General features: G+C 39.3%; 1 protein-coding gene across 1 annotated transcript in view; it reads left to right on the plus strand.

Moving 5' to 3' along the window:
• LOC124622054 (protein Fe65 homolog) overlaps window positions 1–23,804 on the plus strand; it is a 267,315-nt gene that overhangs the window by 238,891 nt on the left and 4,620 nt on the right. The window contains exons 11-13 of the mRNA XM_047147618.1: window positions 384–586; window positions 5,822–6,001; window positions 11,762–11,932. Coding sequence (XP_047003574.1) covers window positions 384–586; window positions 5,822–6,001; window positions 11,762–11,911 — 533 coding nt within the window. The 3' untranslated portion in view covers window positions 11,912–11,932. The remainder of the gene's footprint in view (window positions 1–383; window positions 587–5,821; window positions 6,002–11,761; window positions 11,933–23,804) is intronic.

Below are 23,804 nucleotides of genomic sequence, written 5' to 3' on the forward strand. Positions count from 1 at the left end.
TTAGGTTTTCCATGGTTTCCTTAAATCATTTAAGGAGAATGTGAGAACAATTGCTCTGGAAAGAACATGGTAGGTATCCTTCCCCATCCTTTACAATCCAAGTTTGTGCCTTCACCTTTTGTAACTGCATTTCCAACAAAACCATCTGTTCTTCTGTCCAGTTATTTGGTAAATCCAAACCTGTTCATTCTGGTAATTTAGCCACAAAATTTTAGTTACTCATCTTGCAAGTGCCAAAGGTTTTTCTTAAAATGAAAATTTAACTTTCTTCTTTGTGCTGATATTTGTCTGATAATATAAAGAATGTACCAAATAGGTTTGAAATTAATACAGTAAAATGTTAGCTATAACACTGAACACTTCTGTGGTTTCTGTTTTCACAGCACAGTCCTTTCCAACTCCAATGGAGGAACCCAAAAAGGTACTCAGAGCACAGTACCTCGGATCAACACAAGTGACTAAGGCCACTGGTATGGATATTCTCAATGACGCAATTGATCAGATGGTGGCCACAGTCCCTCATGACAAGTGGTGTACAGTCAATGTTGCTGTTGCTCCATCAATGATTTCAATTATGATGCCAGGGGTGAGCTCAAATGACAACTGATACTAAAATATTTAATTAACATATGAATTTAAATCTTTAATCAATTTTAGTTTTCAAGATTAATCATCTTGACTGATGTTTGTTCATCTTATGCATCAATGGAGATGAATAAAGACAATTATTGCTAACAGTGTGCCTACTTTGATAAGAACACAAATGGCCAATTTATGAACTGATACAGTATATTGGAACCAGAATAAATAATTGAATAACTGGAAGTTGTCTGCTGAGGGAGTAGTATTTAGTAATATGAGGAGGGATAAAATTTAAAAGAACTTTTTGTAATCGCATTTTTGCTATTCAAAATTAATTCAGATTTAGTTTTCGTATTTTTTACACAGTCATCCATCTTGTGATATGCTTTTGCCTTTGGCTATCCAGTTTTTTAATGACATTTGCAAAGAAATGTGGCAACGTGATTGAAGGCCACTCCACACAAACCGTTGCACCTCAGGCACTAGCTGTGAACCGACTTGTAGGCAACTGTTAAATAAGCATTCAAACACCCACACAAATCATTTACTTATTATGAAGTTTGTTGCGAAAAAAGTCACAATTTCAAAATGATAGTAGCAGTCATAATTAACAATTTCAAAATGATAGTAGCAGTCATAATTATAACACTGGAAACAAGGATGACTTTCCTCTATGGAATCAGCCTTACTCTTTCACAGAAAGGAACAAAATATGCACCTATAAAAATATTTGATCACCTTTCCTGTGAATTAAAAGTGCTGGCAGACAATGAAAGTAATTTTGAAAACAAACTGACATCATTTCTGCATGATTACTCTTTATACTCCATTGGTTATTTTTTGAATAAATAATATTACTATGTGGCTGGGTTACATTCATTAAATTTTGTTCCAGATTAATACCAAATATCCAGTCATACAAATAGTCTGCATGTGGTGATATTCTCAGAGAGAAAATGTATGATATGTGTTAACCTACTGACGTAGCGTAGAGCATTTACACAAATATCATCCATGAAACAAGCAAATACCTACACTAAATAACACTTTCATTGTGATACTCATTAAACCGATCCTGGACAGTTTCATCAGTCTGAGTAGGATTATCATCATCTCATCTGTGCCACAGAATAAATGTGGTAACTTGGAGTGATTTCACTGACATAGAAAGCTACCTTTCCTTTTGATGCAATCACAAGACCAACTGGAAACAATGATACAACTGTGCAAACCACTACACAGGCTCTACAACCTTTCACTGCTGGGAGAAGGCAGTCTGGATCATATACTTTCCGCAGTGTGCTTGACATAGAAGCACAGCCTACGGTAGAAAAATTCTAAAGCTACATTCAAGAAAAAATAATGCATTTACACCAAGTTAGTATTTTCTGTGACCTATCAAAAACATTAGACTGTGCAAATCACAATATTCTTCTATATAAACTGAGGTTTTATGGAATTGATGACATAGCTAACCAATGAATAATATCACATCTAACCAAAGGAATTTAGAAAGTTGTATTTAATGTGCCAAAGTAATCAGCAAAATTATTTAGACTGGGAAGAAATCACATAACGGGGAGAAATCACATAACGGGTTCGTCACAATTCAATCTTAGGTCCACTATAGTTCCTCATATATGTAAACAATCTTCCGTCTAATATTCAGTGAGCAGAATCGGTTCTTTTTGCAGATGATACTAGTATTGCAATCAATCCGAGCACACATACAGTAACAGCAGAAATGGTAAACAATCTTCTTAAAAGTACCATTGACGTTTTCTGCAAATGGTTTCACTCTCAATTTCAAAAACATGTAACATATTCACTCCTGCACACCTAGGGGTGTTACACCAATGATAAGTATAACACACAGTGAGATAAAAATAAGTACGATGGAAACTTCAAACTTTTTAACTTTCCAAATAGATGAGAATTTAAACTTGACAAAGCATGTTACACAACTCCTAAAACAACTAATTTCAGCCACAGTTGCCCTTAGAAACATCACAAATCTCTGGGGGAGACAAGTCAGTAAGTTGACATATTTTCATTCTATAATGTCATGTGGAATAATCTTCTGGAGCAAATTGCCCTTAAAAAAATAGTCTCAAAAATGTTCAGTAAGAGTAAAGTATGATGCTCACCAACAATCATTTTGTAGACACCCGTTTATGGAATTAGACATTTTGACTACTGCTTCACAGTATTTCTTATTCCCTTGTGAAGTTTGTTCTAAATAACCCATTGCAGTTCAGAAGGAACAATGATGTACATAACCACAATACCAGCAGAGAAAATGACACTGAGACCTTCTGAAGAGAACATTTGGAAATTATTGAATTGGTCACTTGAGAAACACAAAATAGCATGCATACTCATTAGACTTAACCCTCTAGACATTTATCCACAGAGAAAATTAAAATGAGGTCTGTAATGAAACACAGACAACTCCCAAAGTCCTGAAAAGTCATACACTAATGGCCATTAAAATTGCTACACCACAAAGATGACGTGCTACAGATGCGAAATTTAACCGACAGGAAGAAAATGCTGTGATATGCAAATGATCAGTTTTTCAGAGCATTCACACAAGGTTGGCACCGGTGGCGACACCTACAACGTGCTCACATGAGTTAAGTTTTCAACCGATTTCTCATACACAAACAGCAGTTGACTGGCACTGCCTGGTGAAACACTGTTGTGATGCTGCATGTAAGGAGGAGAAATGCGTACCATCACGTTTCTGACTTTGATAAAGGCCGGATTGTAGATAATCGTGATTGCAGTTTATCGTATCGCGACATTGCTGCTCGCGTTGGTCGAGATCCAATGACTGTTAGCAGAATATGGAATCGGTGGGTTCAGGAGGGTAATACGGAATGCTGTGCTGGATCCCAACGGCCTCATATCACTAGCAGTAGAGACGGCAGCCGTATTATCCACATGGCTGTAATGGATCGTGCAGCCACGTCTCGATCCTTGAGTCAACAGATGGGGACGTTTGCAAGGCAACAACCATCTGCACGAACAGTTCGATGACGTTTGCAGCAGCATGGACTATCAGCTCGGAGACCATGGCTGCGGTTACCCCTGACACTGCATCACAGACAGCAGCGCCTGCGATGGTGTGCTCAACGATGAACCTGGGTGCACGAATGGCAAAACGTCTTTTTTTTTCGGATGAATCCAGGTTATGTTTACAGCATCATGATGGTAGCATCCATGTTTGGCGACATTGCGGTGAACGCACATTGGAAGTGTGTATTCATCATCGCCATACTGGCGTATCACCCGGCGTGATGGCTCTACCCTTCATTCAATCCCTGTGAAACCCTACATTTCAGCAGGATAATGAACGACCGCATGTTGCAGATCCTGTACGGGCCTTTCTGGATACAGAAAATGTTCGACTGCTGCCCTGGCCAGCACATTCTCCAGATGTCTCACCAATTGGAAATGTCTGGTCAATAGTGGCTGAGCACTACGTCACAATACGTCAGTCCCTACTCTTGATAAACTGTGGTATTATGTTGAAGCTGCATGGGCACCTGTACCTGTACACGCCATCCAAGCTCTGTTTGACTCAATGCCCAGGCATATCAAGGCCGTTCTTACGGCCAGAGGTGGTTGTTCTGGGTACTGATTTCTCAGGATCTATGCACCCAAATTGTGTGAAAATGTAATCACATGTCAGTTCTAGTATATTTGTCCAATGAATACCTGTTTATCATCTGCATTTCTTCTTGGTGTAGCAATTTTAATGGCCAGTAGTGTATAACAGGTAATGTTTAACAGGGAATGATTAATCATAATAATTTCCTAAGCATTAAGAATAAAATTTCTGTTAGTCCTCTGATGGGTTGCTGGTGCATGGCAAGTTGTAGTCTCAGTGGCAATAATAGGTCCCCAACAGTTAAAAGCCAGTTTCGTCCAAATTCTTTACACATCTGCCACAGAACGTGATATTGTCTACATTCCTATGGCAATGTCTCAGCATTATTGCAGTGTTAGGCAGCTATGGCATTCAGCTGTAGCTGTTTACGCCTCATGGCTGAAAGAAGGCAGCAGAGCTGCTGTCAGGTATATTTTTTCATCATACAGAGTACATTTAATAAATATACTTTTGGGCAAAGTCATTCATCAGGTAACTGAGCATCTGATTAAAGACTTTTACCGAAAGGTGATATTTTTTAGTAGTCTACCTTTAAATGTTCCTGTCTGCCACTCGATTCTTCTGTGCAGTGGGTAGCAGTCTCCATGTCATATTTGTGTAATTATTGATGATTATGAAAGTGAAAGGAAAGGAGAGAGTGAAACATAGTTGTGGCACGTCTACTGCTCTCGAACAGCATTAAAAAATTGGTGTGGAAGATGTAGATTTTAATGCTCTATTCAATTGCTATATCACCTTCAGTTTTACAGTATATGTTTTCACTCCATGAGACAGTACAGAGAGGCTTGAGGTTTACTCAGTTTCACAGAGTTATCTTGGCTGTGGAGATGGGTATTATGCATAGCTAGGGAAATTTTTGCTTTAGTATAGTGGGACATTATTCTATTACCAACTAACATGTATGTCTTATAAAGTGTTCCTTACTGAAGGAAGTAACCGCAGTTTATCCACACCACAAGTGCCAAACTTTTTGTTGTTGATCTTTCTGTGAAACATAACAACAGAAACCTGGGTCTATGTGGTTCATCTGGATTGTCTCTCAATACTTACACTTCTCAACTCTAGAGCTGGGAAGTGATGCACCACTGGCCTGGTCTTATTTTAGACTGACATATCTCTCTCTCTCTCTCTCTCTCTCTCTCTCACTCTCACTCTCACTCTCTCTTTCTCTCTCTCTCTCTCTGTGTGTGTGTGTGTGTGTGTGTGTGTGTGTGTGTGTGTGTGTGTGTGTGTGTGTGTGTAGCTGTAAACGGAACCATGTTGTTACTGTGAACAAACTAAATTGTGGAAACAATGGTACATACATTAGAAATAACTCTTATGCTAACTTTGATAAACTGTTAATTTTATCAAGTATAGTGTCAAAATAATTACTTGGAATCTATTGCAGTTTAAGAAGCTTATTTTTTTATTACTGTACTAGCAATTACCATAACTTTAATATATGTGGATGACTGTTTTTTTTAGCTTTGTGCAAAGTATAATTTCTGCAATAATTGTGGATAAAATTTACTCTAAAGTACTTGTTCCATTTCATTTAAAGTTTCAAATTTCTGTTCACAGGAGGAAAGTAAGCTAATTGCCGAATGCCGAGTTCGGTACCTTTCATTCCTTGGGATTGGACGGAATGTAAAGCAGTGTGGTTTCATCATGCACACTGCACAGGATCTCTTTATGGCCCATGTATTCCATTGTGAACCTTCATCTGGAGCATTATGCAAGACTGTTGAAGCAGCCTGTAAGGTAAGACAACAGAAAAGGCCTTCAACTGTTTGGAACCTTACAACCTAAACTGAGGAAAAAGTGATGAAAAGGTGGTGTAATACATATATGAATGAAACATGACTTTGCTTTCTGTTGGTAGGCCTATTTTTTCCAATGTGTTTGAGGGCTTAAAAAGTAATGATTTTGGTTTGTTTATAACATATAAGGGCCAAGGGAAGAATTGGAAAACTCATTTGTGCACAGACCTTTTTATGACTCTTTAAAGTATAATAACGAGTGTGTGACTTACAAAGAGCACATACCCAGTTAGCAATACTGGCAAGGGATATTGAAAGTAAAAATGCAGTTAGTAATTGTCCTATATTACAAGGCACAATTTGATAGATACACTGAGGTGACAAAAGTCATGGGCTAGTGATATGCACATGTACAGATGGCAGTAGTGTTCTGTACACAAGGTATAAACGGGCAGTGCATTGCCAGAGCTGTCATTCGCACTCAGGTGATTCGTGCCAAAATGTTTCTGATGTAACTAAGGCCACACAAGAGGAATTAACAGACTTTGAACATGCAATGGAATTTGGAGCTAGATGCTTGGGACATTCTGTTTTGGAAATTGTAAGGAAATTCAATACTCCAAGATCCACAGTGTCAAGAATGTTCTAAGAATACCAAATTTCAGGTATTATCCCTCACCATGGACAATGCAGTGGCTAATGGCTTTCCCTAAACGACCAACAGCAGCGGCATTTGTGTAGAATTGTCAGTGCTTGGCGAAATTTGGTGTTAATGGGCGATGGCAGCAGATGACTGATGCGAGTTCCTTTGTTAACAGCTCTACACTGCCTGCAGTGCCTCTCCTGGGCTTGTGACCGTATCAGTTGAGCCATAGACAACTGGAAAACCATAGCCTGATCAGATGAGCCCCAATTTCAGTTGGTAAGAGCTGATGGCAGGGTTTGATTGTGGTGCAAACTCCACAAAGTCATGGACCTAGTGTGTCAACAAGGCACTGTGCAAGCTTGTGGTGACTCCATAACGGTGTGGGTGGTGTTTACATGGAATGGACAGAGTCCTCTGGTCCAATTGAACCAACCATTGGCTGGAAATGGCTATGTTCGGTTACTTGGGGACCATTTACAGCCATTTATGGACTCCCTGTTCCCAAACAACAATAGACTTTTTATGGATGACAGTGTGCCATGTCACTGGGCTACAGTTGTTAACAATTGTTTGACTACCATTCTAGACAGCTTGAGTGAATGATTTGGCCACCCAGATCACTCAACATGAATCCCATCAAACATTTATGGGACATAATTGAGAGGTCAGTTTGCACACTGAATCCTGCACTGGTAATACTTTCACAATTATGGATGGCTATAGAGGCAGCATAGCTCAATATTTGTGTGGGGGACTTGTTGAGTCCATGTCATATTAGAAAGTATCCTATGACTTTTGTCACTTCAGTGTGTGTTGTGTATGAATTATGTACAAAGTAAAGATGAAGGTGATGAAACCTGAGTGTAACTCATAATTTAAAATCTTCAGACTTGAACGACATCTTGGTCAGCTGATAGTGACTGAAGAAACAGTTGTTTTATATCCACTTGCAACCTTTTCTTACCAGTGTCATTTATATGAGAGAGTAGGAGCAAAATTTTAAAGTATTTCTATTACAACAGCAGGTGTACATTTTTCCTGATCTGAGTTCATGCTCCTTGGTATGAAAGTGACAGAATTCCTTGATCTGATAACCAGTGCAGGTAGCAGTTCAAGTAACTGGAGGCAGGCAACAGTAAACTGAGCAAGTTCATCACACACACACACACACACTCTCTCTTATATTGTGCTGGTTACAGACTGTCGGGTGGTCTGGAATGGGTGTTTGTCTCAAGTGGGGTGGGCAGAGGGAGAAAGAGGCAGGAAGGGTGAGGAATGGTTGAAGAGGGTTAGTTGGTGGCTTGGAGGGAGGCAGCAGGTTTGTGGTATAGGAATTTAGGAGGGAGAGTCAGCACATGCACAGGATAGGAAAGCAACACACAGGCACTGGAGCCAGTGAGTGCATGCAGCACACAATGCGGATAACGTGAAGGCATGGACTGGGGAGGATATGACAGAACAGAGGAGGGGAAGAGTGTTGGGTAGATGTCGTGGGTGCAGTGGGAGATTGCAGCCAGGAGGATTACAAGAGCAGAAGGTGTTTGAATAACTCCTACCTAGCACGGGTCATGAAGCATCCATTGAACTTGAGCATGTTGTGCTCAGCAGCATTTTCTACCATGGGTGGTCAACTCTGTTCTTGCTCACAGTTTGGCAGTGACCTTTCATTCCGGTGGACAGCTGGTTGGTGGTCCTGTTGACATAAAATGCTGAATATAAATTGCAGCTGAGTCAGTACATGACATCACTGCTTTAACAGGTGGCCCTGCCTCAGATGGAGTAGGACAAGCCTGTGACAGGATTGGAGTACATGTGCTGGGTGGGTGAATCTGGCAGGCTTGTAGCTGGGTCTTCCACAGGTATATGACACATGCAGCAAGGGGCTGCATGTGAGAGTGGGATAGTGGTGGCCCAGGATGTTGTGTATGTTGAGTGGGCAGCAGAATACCACTTTAGGAGTAATGGGAAGGATCGTGGGTAGGAAGTTCATCTTTTCTGGGCATGATGATAGACAGTTGAAGTCCTGGTGAAGGACAGGATTCAGTTGCTCCAGTCTGGGATGACATTTGGTGATATGGATGCGGGAAGTGCTCCTTTGCAACTGGTTTTTGGAGACAGTAGGAGGATTAGGATTGTGTAAGATATGGCACAGGAAATTATTTGTGGGCTGGACTTGAGGGGTAGTACCTGCATTTGAAGGCTTTTGCGAGATCTTTAGCATACTGGCCAAGGGAATTCTCATTACTTCAGTTATGCCATCCACTGGCCAGGCTAAATGGGAGCAATTGTTTGGTGTGGCAGGGTTGACAGCTGTCAAAATGCAGTACTATTGGTGGTTGATGGACTTTATATGGACAGAGGTAGAGGTACAGCTGGAACCATCAGAGGTAGAGCTCAACTTGCAGGAATGTAGCAATTGGGCCGAGGGGGACTGGGTGAAGTGAATGGGGAGAATATTTCGAGGTTGTGGAGCAATGAGCATAGAGTGTTGTGGCCCCATGTCTAGATCATTACAATATTGTCATTGAACATAAACCAGATACGGGGATTGAGAGGCTAGGAAGGTTTCCTCTAAATGGCCCATAAACAAGTAATAGTAGGAGGGTGCCATGCAGGTTCCCATGGTTGTGCTGTGGATTTCTTAAAGTTCAGTGGCTGCTTCACAACCTGTGCCTTCTGGATCCTTCCCTACAGCACCAGCTTTTCTGAACTATGCAGATGGTATTTATGGTTGCAACACATCCTTCACTCTCTTAACCCCAATCTCACTAACCATTGCACCCACATTCTCTACCCGATAGTCTACCCTCCTCTGTTCTGTCACCCCTCCCAGTCCACACATTCACATCATCACCACTGTGCACTACACGAATTCACCAGCTGTTGTGCCCATGCACCTGCTGCCTCTCCCTCTCACATTCCTATTCCGTGCACCTGATGCCTCCCTCCCTGTACTGCAATCCCAGCATTGCATGTTCAGCCAGCACAGTCGAGTTACACAGGTGTGTGTGTGTGTGTGTGTGTGTGTGTGTGTGCACCTGTTGACAATGAAGTGCTTCTACCATTTAGTGACTTTTTTCCTTTACTCCTAAATTATTTATATTCTGCCACAACTTTTGTTACCATATTTTCAAATCACCATCGCCAAGCAGTTTATGTGAAATCATCTTCCGTGCCCATCATTCAACAAAGGTAGCATGTTGGAGGTGCCACAGGATGTCTTTGTTGTTCATTTTTCTTACTGGTTTCCTTAATGTTCTGTAATTTACTTGAAGACAATATCATGGAAAGGGAAAGGAAGTAGGTGACGAGTATTAGATCGGAGATATGATACTATGAGAACAACTGACAGAACACTGAGATAAATTACAAGGAGACTTTGATAAAAACAATGAAAGAATGGATCAGGGGTACATCACATTCCCTCAGAATTATCAATAACCTTGGGCAGAACCAATCATGATAAAACTATTCCACCTAGTATGCAAGATATGTGCGACGGGCTAAATACCTTCAGACATCGTGAAGAATTTCATAATCCTAATACAAAAGAAGGTAGGTGCTAGGCGCTGATATGTGTGAATACTACTGAACCATGGGTGCAAAATAGCAACATGAAATATTTATGGATAAATGGAAAGACTTGTAGCAGTTGACCTCAGGAAGATATCAGTTTGGTTTCCAGAGAAATGTAGGAACATTCAAGACAATATTGATTCTGACTTGTCTTAGAAGGTAGATTGAAGAAAGACAAACCTACATACCATTTGTAAATTCAGCAAATGCTTTTGACACTATTGAATGGAATACTCTCTTCGACATATTGAATGTGACAGCAATAAAATACAGGAAGGAAAATTTATCTGCGTTCATATAGAAACTGGGCTGTAGTTCTGACATTGTCAGCAGGAGAGTTGATCTCTGAATTTTGAGAAGTTTTATTTACCCAGATTGCAATAAACAGGCTACATATATGGATGAATTGGTTTGGCAATTTAAACTGCCATTTTCAGCTCATCTGCACACATCAGTTATTATGCCCCTTAGTGCAGTGCACTGTCATCTTGTCACAGGCATATTTGGGAGCAACTTGTTGAAGAGGCTGCGCCAGTTAACATTATGTATTGTATAATAAAACCATAATTGGTGGTGTACACTCAGTAAAGAAATAGTAAGGAAAACACTGTGAACAACATGTATTTTATAAGAAATTTTTATGTGGGTTGACCGCAAGTATGGTTTTGTTATATAATATATAATGTTACACACTGCATCTCCTTCAACGAGTTGCTCTCAAATATGCTTATGACTAGATGACAGTGTGCTACATCGAGTGGCATAATGACCGATGTACATAGATGACGTGAAGATGGCAATTTAAACTGCTGACACTAGTCATATGTGTATGTAGTTATTGTTATATGGGCAAATAAAACTTCTCTAGTAAGAAGATGACATTTTTCAGGAGTTTAAATATTTGGTACTGTTTTCTGAAAGTAACTGTTTGCGGTGTAACCTTGTACAGAAATGAAATGTAGACTAAAACACTACAGACAACACCAGAGTAGAAGAATTTGAAGTATAGTGCTACAGAAAAATGTTGAAGACTAAATGGTTGGATCGAATAGCTGATGAAAATGTATTGAGTCGTATTTGGGAGAAAAAAACATATAAAAACAGAACTTGACTAAAAGAGGGGATTGACTGATAGGGCACATCCTGAAGCATCAAGGAATTACCAATTTAGTGGTGGAGGGAAGTGTGGTGGGTATACATTTGTAGTGAGAGCCCAAGGCTTGATAACAGAATCAAATTCAGATGTATGGTTGCAGTAGTTATGCAGAGATGAAGATGTTTGCACAGGGTAGACTAGTGCAGAGATCTGCATCAGACTAGCCTCTGGATTGAAGACAACAACAATCACATGATTTAATATACTCTAACTTGAGTGCTGATTATGGTGTTATTTAGTACTCTTACCAAATGACAATTTCCTCGCGTCTTTTATTTTTTATCTTGTTCTGCCTGTGCCATAGTCTTAGAGTGTCATGCTTTTGTGAATCTTATAATATGCTTTTTCAATGTGTAATGAATAAAAACTGTATCTGTTCACAGCTAAGGTATCAAAAATGCTTGGATGCACATCCACAAGGACTAGGTCGTGGCCAGCAAAATGCTCAGACCCCAGGGAAAGGTCTGGGTGCTACACTGAAGTCTCTTGTTGGAAGCCTTACTGGCAGAAGGCTGCGTGGCAGTGAGTCCTGAGATGAGGCCCTCTCACTGCAGGTAACTGGCACTGAAAAACAGCTATATTATTGATCTGAACTTAAAATCCTGTATCTCTCAAATTTAATCGTTTGGTTTAAGAATAATGTCAGAAGGTCATATGTCTGGAAGGACCTGGAGACACTGAAAGCTTTTAGATTGATTGTATAATGGTAAGACAGAGATCTGGAAACCAGGTTTTAAAGCATAAGACATTTCCAAGGGCAGATGTGTACTCTGACCATAATTTATTGGTTATGAAATTTAGCTTGAGAAATTGTGAAAAGGTACCAAATTAAGGAGATGAGACCAGGATAAGTTCAAACAACCAGAAATTATTGCAAGTTTCAGAGGGCACAATAGGCAAAATTTGACTGAAACAGGGTAAGGGAATACACTAGAATATAAATTGGTAGCTTTCAAGAGATGAAATAGTGAAGACAACAGAGGATCAAATAGGCAAAAAGATAAGGCATATAGAAATCCGTGAATAATACAGAATATATTTTATTTAGCTGGTGAAAGGAAAAAAGGAAAAATGCATCAGATAAAACAGGTGAAAGGGAACACATATGTCCGAAGAATGAGATTGAGGAAGGAAGAATGGATGGCTAAGTAGGAATGGCCAAAGAATAAATGCAAGGCTGCTGAAACATGCATGAGCAGGCGGGTGATAGATGTCACCACAGGAAAATGAGAGACCTTAGGAGAAAAGAGAAGCATCTGTATGAATATTAAGAGCTCAGGGGTAAGCCAGTCCAAAGAAAAGGAATGGAAGCTTAAAATTGGAAGAAATGTGTAGGAGGGCAGTATAAGAATTTCTAGTCATATTATAGGAAGGGGAGAGGAAGTTAATTAAGATGAGATGGGACATATACTGTGACAAGAATTTGACAAAGCACTGAAAGATTAAGTTGAAACAAGGCTTCTGGAATAGATGACATTCCCTCAGAATTATTCAGGTCTCTGATAGAGCCAGCCATGAAAAAAATATTTACCTGGTGTGCAAAAAGACTTCAGGAAGAAGGCAGTAATTCCAGATCCAAAGAAAGCAGGAGCTGTAGGTTTTGGATGATACTGAACTGTCAGTTTAATAAGTTATGACTGCAAAATATTGACACAAATTATTTACAGAAGAATGGAATAAGTAGTCGAAGCTGAACTCAAGGAAGATCAGTGTGCTTTCCAGACACGCAAGACCGTACTCACACAATTATTTACTCCGAAAGATAGGTTGAAGAAAGATAAAGTTACATTTATAGCATTTTTAACTTAAAGAAAGTTTTTGAAAATGTTGACTGGAATACACTCTTCGAAAATTAGAAGGTAGCGGGGATAAAATACAGATAGTATAGAAACTGCACTATGATTTGAAGAGTAGAAGAGCACAAATGGAAAGCAGTAGTTGATAAGGTAATGAGACAGAATTGTAGGTTATCGCTGATGTCATTCAGTTTGTACGTTGAGCAAACAGTGAAGGAAACCAAGAAGAAATTTGGAAAGGAATGAAAGGGAGAAGAAACGTGGGAGGTTTGCCGAGGGCATTGTAATTCTGTCAGAGACAGCAAAGGACTTGGAAGAGCAGTTGGATGGAATGGAGTGCAAAGAGGTTACAAGATGAACATCATCTAAAGTAAAGCAAGGGTAATGGAATGTAGCTGAGTTATACCAGGCATTGCTGAGAGAATTACATTATGAAGTGAGATGCTAAATGCAGTAGATGAGTTTTGCTGTTTGCGTAGCAAATTAAGTGATGATGGCCAAAGTAGAGAGGATATACAATGCAGACTGGCTACAGCAATGAAAGCATTTCTTAAAAAGAGGTATTTGTTAACATGGAATATATACAGGGTGTCTCTCCTATCAGTTGTCAGGCACATTTAATCTGGTGTTTCCAGAGATATTTGCAGTTTTGTCTTCGCAAAGTGTAGCTGAAGTCAGCCCAAACAAATTCTGCACGTCACTTCTTTCATGAAACACCCAGCATTGATGGAAAGCGCCAGTTTGTTTCCCGTTACAAAGAAAACGATTTTTTAATCAGAAATTGACGTGGTCATTCAATGGAGCAGTCTCAAATTAGTCAAGTGCAATAGTCTTTTTATCAACATGGGTTAACGAGGACAGTAAAATTGGAAGAATATTGTATTTACTCGAATCTAAGCCCCACTTTTTTTCCGGTTTTTGTAATCAAGTTCTAAGTAAGCGGAAGTTCTGAAAAATATTGGTAGGTGCTGCCACAACTAACTTCTGCCATCGAATATATGTAGCGCTACACAGGCATGCTTTGCAGGCACAAAGATAACTACTGGCGCCAAAACCTCTGCGTCAGTAAATAAATTTTAAAAAAAGGTGGAAGACGAGCTTTTTTCTCCGCCCCGAGTTTCGACCACTGCGTTTTCATACATTATTCAACGAAGTAAATACAAATTCTGTATTGTTCATCTTCGAATGTACTACGAAAATCCGACTGGCAAGACTGTTTGGGATGTTTGTCAATATGGCCAACTCTACGTTCTGAATTTTTTCCTACCTGTCAGAAGAGATGGTTGCTAATAGGAACTTTTATGAATTGTGAATCACATGCAGTATTCTCTTCACCATAAGAATAATACGAATATAAACATTTTGCCATGTATTCTTTCGTGTTTGCTGCTATCTCATTTAAATTCTGTCTGCCTAGTAAACTACGAAACTAGAGTGAGACAACAGCAAACAGCAAACGCAGAAGAATATACATATCATGTCATGTTTATAGTCATATTATTCTTATGCCTAACAGTGATACAGTCAGAAATGAAGCACAGCAATTGACTAGGCATGTGCAAAGATTTTAATGCCATTGTTTTGCTAATGAGATGATTCCTCATTTTTCTTTTTATAAATTATAAGTGGCAGTAGTGTGCACAAAAGCAAGCCATGCCGCGAGCGGCGACAAGCCATAAACACTCATTATCAGAATGCGACAAACAATGCATGACACAGTACAGTAATGCATTTTCAGCTTAGAGTGACGTAAACACCTGTAACAAAGAGAACGGCACTTATCAGATCAAAGAAAAATAAGCAATCAATTCAAACCAGACGAAGCACGTAAAAAAGATAGGGTACCCATATAAATACAGACGGAGCGCCTGACGCATAGCAATGGCTACCTGGTAAAGCTTAACTGCTAAGCTTACAACTCGAACCAAACTACTGTAGCTGTATCGTCATTCATTCGACCTAAATTGTGTCTCATATTACAATGGACCAAATTTATTTCGATTTGGAGGTGCGGTCTATAACTTTTCTCTCCCCTTGAATTTCGAGTCTCAAATTTCAGGTGCGGATTAGATTCAGGAAAATTTTTTTCCCCTTGATTTCGAGTCTCATTTTTCAGGTGCGGCTTAGATTCGAGTGCGGCTTAGATTCCAGTAAATACGGTAGCCAGTACTGCAGCAGCAACAGCACCACCCTGGCCTGCACTGAACATCACCTCACAGTAGCACTGCTTGCTCTCTGCTAGAATACTAGATTATTCTTCATGTTTTACTGTCCCTGTTAGTACATATCAAAAAAATGAATTTTGCAATAGACTGATTTGGGACCACTCTGTCAAACGGGCACATAAAAATTCCATTATAAAAATCATTTTGTTTTACAACGGGAAAGAAACTGATGCTTTCTGTCAAAACTGGGCATCACTTGAGAAGGGTAACGAGCAGTAGTATTTGTTTGGGCTGACTCCAGCTACATATTGCAAGAATGAATTTGCTAACACCTGCTGAAACGTCAGAAAAAAATTGTCTGATGAGCCATAGGAGGGAAACCTGTTATTTGTTAGCAAGACCCTTCTGAAAGTATTTTCTGAGCATAGCCTTCTTGTAAGAAAGTGAAATGTGGACAATAAGCAGTATAGTCAAGAAGAGAATATAAGCTTTTGAAGTATGGTGCCATAGCAGACTGTTGAAGATTACATGGGCAGGTTGCATAACTAATGAGAAGGTACTGAATCAAATTGGGAAGAAAAATTTGTGGCACAATTTGATTAAAAGAAGGGAGTAGTTGAAACAACATTTTATGAGGCATCAAGGAGTTGTCAGTTTGTAATTGGAGGGAGGGGGGGGGGGGGGGGATAAAAATTGTAGAGGTAGACTGAGGGATGAAGCAAGCAGCAAACAGGTACAAACAGATGTAGGTTGCATTGTGCATTCGGACATGAAGAGGCTTGCATGGGCTAGGCTAGTGTGGAGAGCTGCACAAACCAGTCTTTGGACTGAAGACAACAACAACAACAACAACAACAACAACCCTCAAATCACTGTAGTGTGTTGTACCTTTGTTTATTCTGCTGAAGCCAGTGTTCACTTTTCTTACCTTGGCTGTTTATTCTGCACAGATTGCCCCTATTTTAGTCTATTACAACCTTTTTTTTTTCAAAATGTGTATCAGATCTTTCACTTGTGACTTCCTGAGTTCAAATGTTGTTTATTATTAGCATTTCTTTCTTTGTGTGCATTTCATCCTATTCTTATGCATTACCTATCACAATGTAGTCTGGTTGACTTCTCACAGCCTTTCGAGTTTCATATTGTGAAACATTTCCACCTATATTCACTTCTTTAAGTCTTTGTGAAAGGCAAATAAGAAAAAAAATGCTTGATATTGTAAAAATCACACAGGAATTGTCTAAAAATCTCATGTGATTTCTAACCTGGTATCTACAAATTTAAGACATTAAAAAACTTACAGATTTACGATCTTGTGTGACTTTGGCAAGCTGTGCAAATAAGTACAGTACAAGAATTATACAGGATAATTTTATTATACAGTCTTGGTAATTACTTCAGTGGCAGACTTTAGCACTTTCTAATCTTTAGGCCTTAAGAGCGTGACAAATGGATTTTGCTCAAAATTCTGCACAAACTGCTTTAGTTCCAAGCTAGCCACATACATTGAGATTCATTGCGAAGGGACAGTACTCTTCACTTATCTTTAAATGACCAGCAGACTACCTGAACTAAATTGTAATTATGGGTGTGGCTTTTTGTAAAAATTAAGATGTGATTATTATCATAAACATGATCTTTGGAACACTTAATTGAGCAAAATGTTCTGTCTTACAACATCCATAATCAATGTGGTCTTCTTTCCATGACTCAAATAACTCTGTAGTGTGTGAATATAGACACAATAACACACACAAAATTTTTAATTGTGTAGTAAAAAAATACAAACATTTTGTAATGTTGTGGATGATGTATTCTGTGTTATTTTCAAACAAAACATTTTTATTGTTGATGAGTTTTGTATCATGCCAGTCACCACCACACTCTGATTACATATTTTCATCATGTGCTATTATTTTTATGATATTCAACCAAAATGAAAAACATGTTTGCTCAGCTATATTATTAGTGATATTTATAGTCATTCTTTAAGATTATCTGCAGTTGTCACACATAGTTAATCATACAGGGTTACAGAGTTACAAGTTCTGACATAGCTCTTTTCATGTACATCACATAAGGGAAACTCCAGGATAAACATCAAAAATTCACGGAAAAAATAGATTGCTACTCACCGTAGAGATGACACATTGAGTTAGAGAAAGGCACAATGAAAGGACAGTTACGCATTAACTTTCTGCCAATGCTTTTGTCAGAAAAGGAAACACATTCTGATCCAAGCTGCTGGAGACGGCAGTCATGTGTGCAAGTGGTGTTGCTTGCTTGTGTTTAATGAATGTGTGGATGTTTCCTTATCTGATGGAGGCTTTCACTGAAATATAATGTGTTTTTTTCTTCTGCCAGTCTGCAACTCAGTGTGTCATCTTTATGGTAAGTAGCAACCTAACTTTTCCTTGTATTGTTTATCTGTCACATTACAGACAATACCTTGTGTCAGAAAACTGAAAAAGCCTTTTTTTTCTCTAGCTGCACTATATTTATATCTACACTGTCACCATAAATGCACACATTTGCTACCTTTTTAACTTTTTGAACGTCTGGGAATAATAAAGTTATTCACAGAAATAAGTTTAATGAACTTCGACTTCATATTGATCCCCCCCTCCGCCCTCCCACGCACACATACAAACTAAACCTGTTACTGACTATACTTTGCAACACACACTACAGCAGTAACCAATGTCCACATCCACATACACACTCTGCAAACTACCATAAATTCCATGCAGAAAGTATTTTCCATTGTACCAGTTATTAGGAATTCTTCTTGTTCCATTCATGGAGTGCAGGAAAAACCACTGTTTGTACACCTCTGTGTATGTGTGCTGTAACTAATCTAGTCTGATCACATCCTTGTGATTCCGGTGGACGTAACAGATAGGGGATTGTAGTATATTCTGAGTTTCATTATTTAAATCTGGTTCTTGAAACTTTGTGAGTAGTCTTCCTTGAGATAGTCTACATTTATCTTCAAGTGTCTGTCAGTTCAGGTTCTTCAGCACCTTTGTGACAATCTCCTATGCGTCAAGCTAAGTTATGAACATTGTGCTGCCTTATTCTTTTTTTTTTTTTTATACATTCAACATCTGATGTAGCAACATCCTAAAATATCCTAGGAGGGATTGCACAAGAGTTTTGTAAGCAATCTCCTTTGTAGACTGAGTGCATTCTTCTAGTATTCTACCAGTGAACAGATATCTACCACCTGTGTTACTTATGATTGAGCCTTTGTGATTGTTCTATTTTGTATCACCTACAAACTATTACGCCCACATATTTGTATGAGGCGAGTTGATTGATTCCATTTGTGACTCATTGACTTTAGTCATAAGATACTGCATTTTTTTTTCATTTTGAGGAGCACATAAATTTATATTTCTGAATATTTAAAGCAAGTTGTCAGTCTGTGCACCACTTCTAAATTTTATCAAGATCTGACTGAATATTAGGCAGCTTTATTCACAAATTACTTCATTATAGATAACTGCATCATCTGCAAAAACTCAAAAATTACTATTAATAATCCCAGTACACTTCTATCCAGCACATCTAAAGATACTTCTATATCTGTTGATGACCCTCCATCCAAGATGACATACTGGACCCCTCCTATGAAGGAATCTGCAATCCAGTCACAAATTTCATTTGATACCCCATATGATTGTACTTTTGATAATAAGCATAGGTGCAGTACCAAGTCAAATTCTTTTTAGTAATTGAGAAATACTGCATCTACGTGACTGTCTTGATCCATGGCTTGCAGGACATCATGTGGGAAATGTGCAAATTGAGTTTCATATGATCAGTGTCTTCAGAATCCATATTTTTTGGTATGGGGGCACTGTTCTATGATTCTACAGAATGCACCATGTTATCTTGGATGGAGAGCCATTGTCAGATACAGATCTGCAGATGATGCTTTTTGCAGTTATCTATAATGAGGTACTTCTGAAAGAAGCTGCATTATTTAGTCAGATTATGATAAGGTTCAAAGTGGTGCAGAGAGAGATTGGCAGCTTGCTTTAAACATTTAGAAACATAAAATTTTGCACTTCACAAAATGAAAAAGAAAAATCATAATATCCTATGACTATAATATCAATCAGTCACTGTTGGTATCAGCCCACTCATACAAATACCTGAGTGTAACACATTGTAGGGATATGAAATGGAATGGACATGTTGGTTCAGTCATGGTTAAAGCAGATGGTTGACTTCAGTTTATTGATAGAATACTGGGGATGTGCATTCAGTCTACAAAAGAAATTGCTTGCAAATCACTTGTGTGACTGGTCCTAGAATATTGCTCAATTATGTGGTGCCCTTACCAGGCTATATTGGACATATACAGAGAAGGACAGCATGAATGGTTACAGGGTTGTTTAATCAGTGGGAGAGTATCACAGAAATACTGAGGCAACTGAACTTGAAAACTCTTGGAGATAGTCATAAACTATCCCAAGAAAGTCTATTAACTAAGTTTCAAGAACCAGCTTTAAATAATTATTCTCAGAATATAATACAACCTACTATGTCCCCCTCGCATAGGGATCGTGAAGATAAGATTAAAATAATTACTGCACATACAGAGCCATTAAAACAGTCGTTCTTTCACACTTCACATGTGAAGGGAACAGAAAGAAACCTTCATAACTAGTACAGTGGGATGTACCCTCTGCTATGCACCTCTTGGTGGTTTGCAGAGTAGAGATAAAGGTGTAGTTTTGTGGATCAGTCCTGATACTTTTCTTGGAGTCGGGCCTGACCTGTGTTTTCCCATTACTGGGCAACATAAATTTTTAGGGACCTACAGTAGATTACGTTTAAAAGAGGGCCTAATTCAGCCACAAATTGGTATAAAATTTGATAGGAACTACATTAAATACTGGAGCTATGTTCAGTTTAGAAATTACAACTGTTTCTCAACGCCACTGGTACTAATATCAGTGTCACTGATCTTTGCAGTAGTGAAAGAATGAAATTGGTGCAGTACCTCTGGATTTTTACTTTGTGAAGGAACATTTAAAAACAGAGTTAAATATTTCTGCTTTTGCTTTGCTATCATCAGTTTCAGTTCCTGTCTCATGCACAAGTGTCTGGACACAAACTTTGGTACCGCTAACAGCCTTTACACCTGCTTGAAGTGTTCAAAAGGATGGTCCCCATCTGCTTGCTTGCAACCAGCACTGTGTGGACCTCCTCGACTGAGGACTCTTAGGATATTACCACTGTATATTTTTGAATTAACTTGAAGTTTGTGTTCAAAAAATGGTTCAAATGGCTCTGAGCACTATGAGACTCAACATCTTAGGTCATAAGTCCCCTAGAACTTAGAACTACTTAAACCTAACTAACCTAAGGACATCACACACACCCATGCCCGAGGCAGGATTCGAACCTGCGACCGTAGCAGTCCCGCGGCTCCGGACTGCAGTGCCAGAACCGCACGGCCACCGCGGCCGGCGAAGTTTGTGTTATTGACACCATGATCCAACACAAATTTCACACGGAATTGGAATATTTACCTTCCATTTGCAATAACTGGAGTCAGTCTTCAATGCCTTATTCTTTTGGTACTCTCATATAAATCTACATCAACATTGTATGCTCTAAGTTATTTATAGCGGAGGGTACTTTTTACCAAAGTTAAGCATAGCCTATCTTAGTTTGCATATTTGTGTATTCTGTTCACTCTTGCTTTATTTTGATGACAAAACCACTCTGGAGTTGTAGTGTAGGCAGCACTGAAGGCCCAAATAACAGTTCAGCTAAGATACATCATCATTGTTCCTTTGCATTCATGTTGCCATAGATTATTCCCCACCACTTGTGTATATTGTTGAAAACCCACGAACTTCACCTTTGTGTGTCATAATTACCCTCCATACTTCTTATGTGCTTCTGCACTTGAGACTGAACAAATGCTGTGCTCTCACTACACAAATCCGTAACATTTGCCGTCTTACAGCTCTAAGGAGAGCTTGTATCAATCTACCTTACAAGGGGAGGCCGCCAATTGTGAAATTCAGATTCGATTCATACTGCGCATAATAAAAGCTCATAGCCAGAGGTGTAATGTGACAAAACACCAAGATGCACTTCTCAGCCGTTGTCGAGAAAATCGACAGTTAAAAGAAACCGTTGAGGTGAAATACTCTCTACGATTTGTAACTTCTTACAGCGTCGTGGCGCAGCGGTAAGCGCTCGCGTTCGTAATCCGAAGGTCACCGGATCGAATCTCGCACCATGCAACTTTTTTTTAGTATTTGTTATTTGTAATTTTTATATATATATATATATATATATATATATATATATATATATATATATATATATAAAAAATTCACGGCAATCAGTTGCAACAATTATGCATATAATAAGTTGTTGAAAGTCGTTTGTCGTGGAAAAACTGGCGACTTCGAACATGATTATGTTTTCTGCAAATAAAGTTGTATTTCACAAATGTTATTAATTGTGTTCATAATGTTTACACGTGTAGTTAACGGAAGACGTAGAAACGATATTCCGAAACGAATACGTATAGTCAAACGTTCGAATTAGAGACCCCGTGATACATCGTAGAGAGTATTTCACCGCAACGGTTTCTATTAACTGTCGATTTTCTCGATAACGGCTGAGAAGTGCATCTTGGTGCTTAGCCACATTACACCTCTGGCCATGAGCTTTTATTATGCGCAGTATGAATCGAATCTGAATTTCACAATTGGCGGCCTCCCCTTGTTAGTAAACATTGGCACTACTACAGCTGGTGCAGCTTGTCAGCATTTGTGAAACCCTCATATATAAGGATTAGTGATAAAGTTTTAATTTAGTCCTAGAAAAATCCAGCTGAATCCATGGAACTAGGCAATGGTCTTAGTCATAACATATTTTTCCCAGCAGTGGATGACTTGCCAGATGATTGCTGCAGAAGTTTTCATTTTGTCTTTTCAGGAAACTTTCCATCTGGAAAATTTACTTCTCGTCTGGAAAAGCCTGCCACAGAATGGTTTCTGCATCCAATAGTTGTCAAAAATGTCACTGGGTGCTATGCCAGGAGAATAGGGGGATGAAGTACCATTTGTTAACACAAAGAAGCAGCATTTATAACTGTGTTCAGTGCAGAAACAGCAGGGGCATCATTGTTGGCAAAAACGTCCCCTATGACAGCTTTCCGTGAATCTTCATCTTGACAGCTTCATGTAACCTCATTGGGAGATTTCTGTAGTAAACTCCCATGATTTTTGCCGTTTCTCAGATTAATCAGTTAGCATCAGACCATAGTACTCCCAAAAAATACTCAGTGGCACGTTGCTCGATGACTGTTGCGTCTTCGCCTGTTTGTGCAGTGGAGCATCCACTGCTTGCTTTGCTTCTTTGTCTCGGGTCATAGTAGTTAACCCAGCCTTCATCCATAGTCAGTGAGTGGCTAAAGAAGTCATCCTCAATGGCCTGACACAGCAGCAACATTTCCATTGTTACCTCAGTTTGACAGTATTTTTGATCTTGTTAACCCAAAGAAGCAGCATTTATAACTGTGTTCAGTGCAGAAACAGCAGGGGCATCATTGTTGGCAAAAACGTCCCCTATGACAGCTTTCCGTGAATCTTCATCTTGACAGCTTCATGTAACCTCATTGGGAGATTTCTGTAGTAAACTCCCATGATTTTTGCCGTTTCTCAGATTAATCAGTTAGCATCAGACCATAGTACTCCCAAAAAATACTCAGTGGCACGTTGCTCGATGACTGTTGCGTCTTCGCCTGTTTGTGCAGTGGAGCATCCACTGCTTGCTTTGCTTCTTTGTCTCGGGTCATAGTAGTTAACCCAGCCTTCATCCATAGTCAGTGAGTGGCTAAAGAAGTCATCCTCAATGGCCTGACACAGCAGCAACATTTCCATTGTTACCTCAGTTTGACAGTATTTTTGATCTTGTTAACCCAAAGAAGCAGCATTTATAACTGTGTTCAGTGCAGAAACAGCAGGGGCATCATTGTTGGCAAGAACGTCCCCTATGACAGCTTTCCGTGAATCTTCATCTTGACAGCTTCATGTAACCTCATTGGGAGATTTCTGTAGTAAACTCCCATGATTTTTGCCGTTTCTCAGATTAATCAGTTAGCATCAGACCATAGTACTCCCAAAAAATACTCAGTGGCACGTTGCTCGATGACTGTTGCGTCTTCGCCTGTTTGTGCAGTGGAGCATCCACTGCTTGCTTTGCTTCTTTGTCTCGGGTCATAGTAGTTAACCCAGCCTTCATCCATAGTCAGTGAGTGGCTAAAGAAGTCATCCTCAATGGCCTGACACAGCAGCAACATTTCCATTGTTACCTCAGTTTGACAGTATTTTTGATCTTGTTAACCCAAAGAAGCAGCATTTATAACTGTGTTCAGTGCAGAAACAGCAGGGGCATCATTGTTGGCAAGAACGTCCCCTATGACA

The sequence above is a fragment of the Schistocerca americana genome, chromosome 7 (genome assembly GCF_021461395.2).
Source record: "Schistocerca americana isolate TAMUIC-IGC-003095 chromosome 7, iqSchAmer2.1, whole genome shotgun sequence".
Lineage (NCBI taxonomy): Eukaryota > Metazoa > Arthropoda > Insecta > Orthoptera > Acrididae > Schistocerca > Schistocerca americana.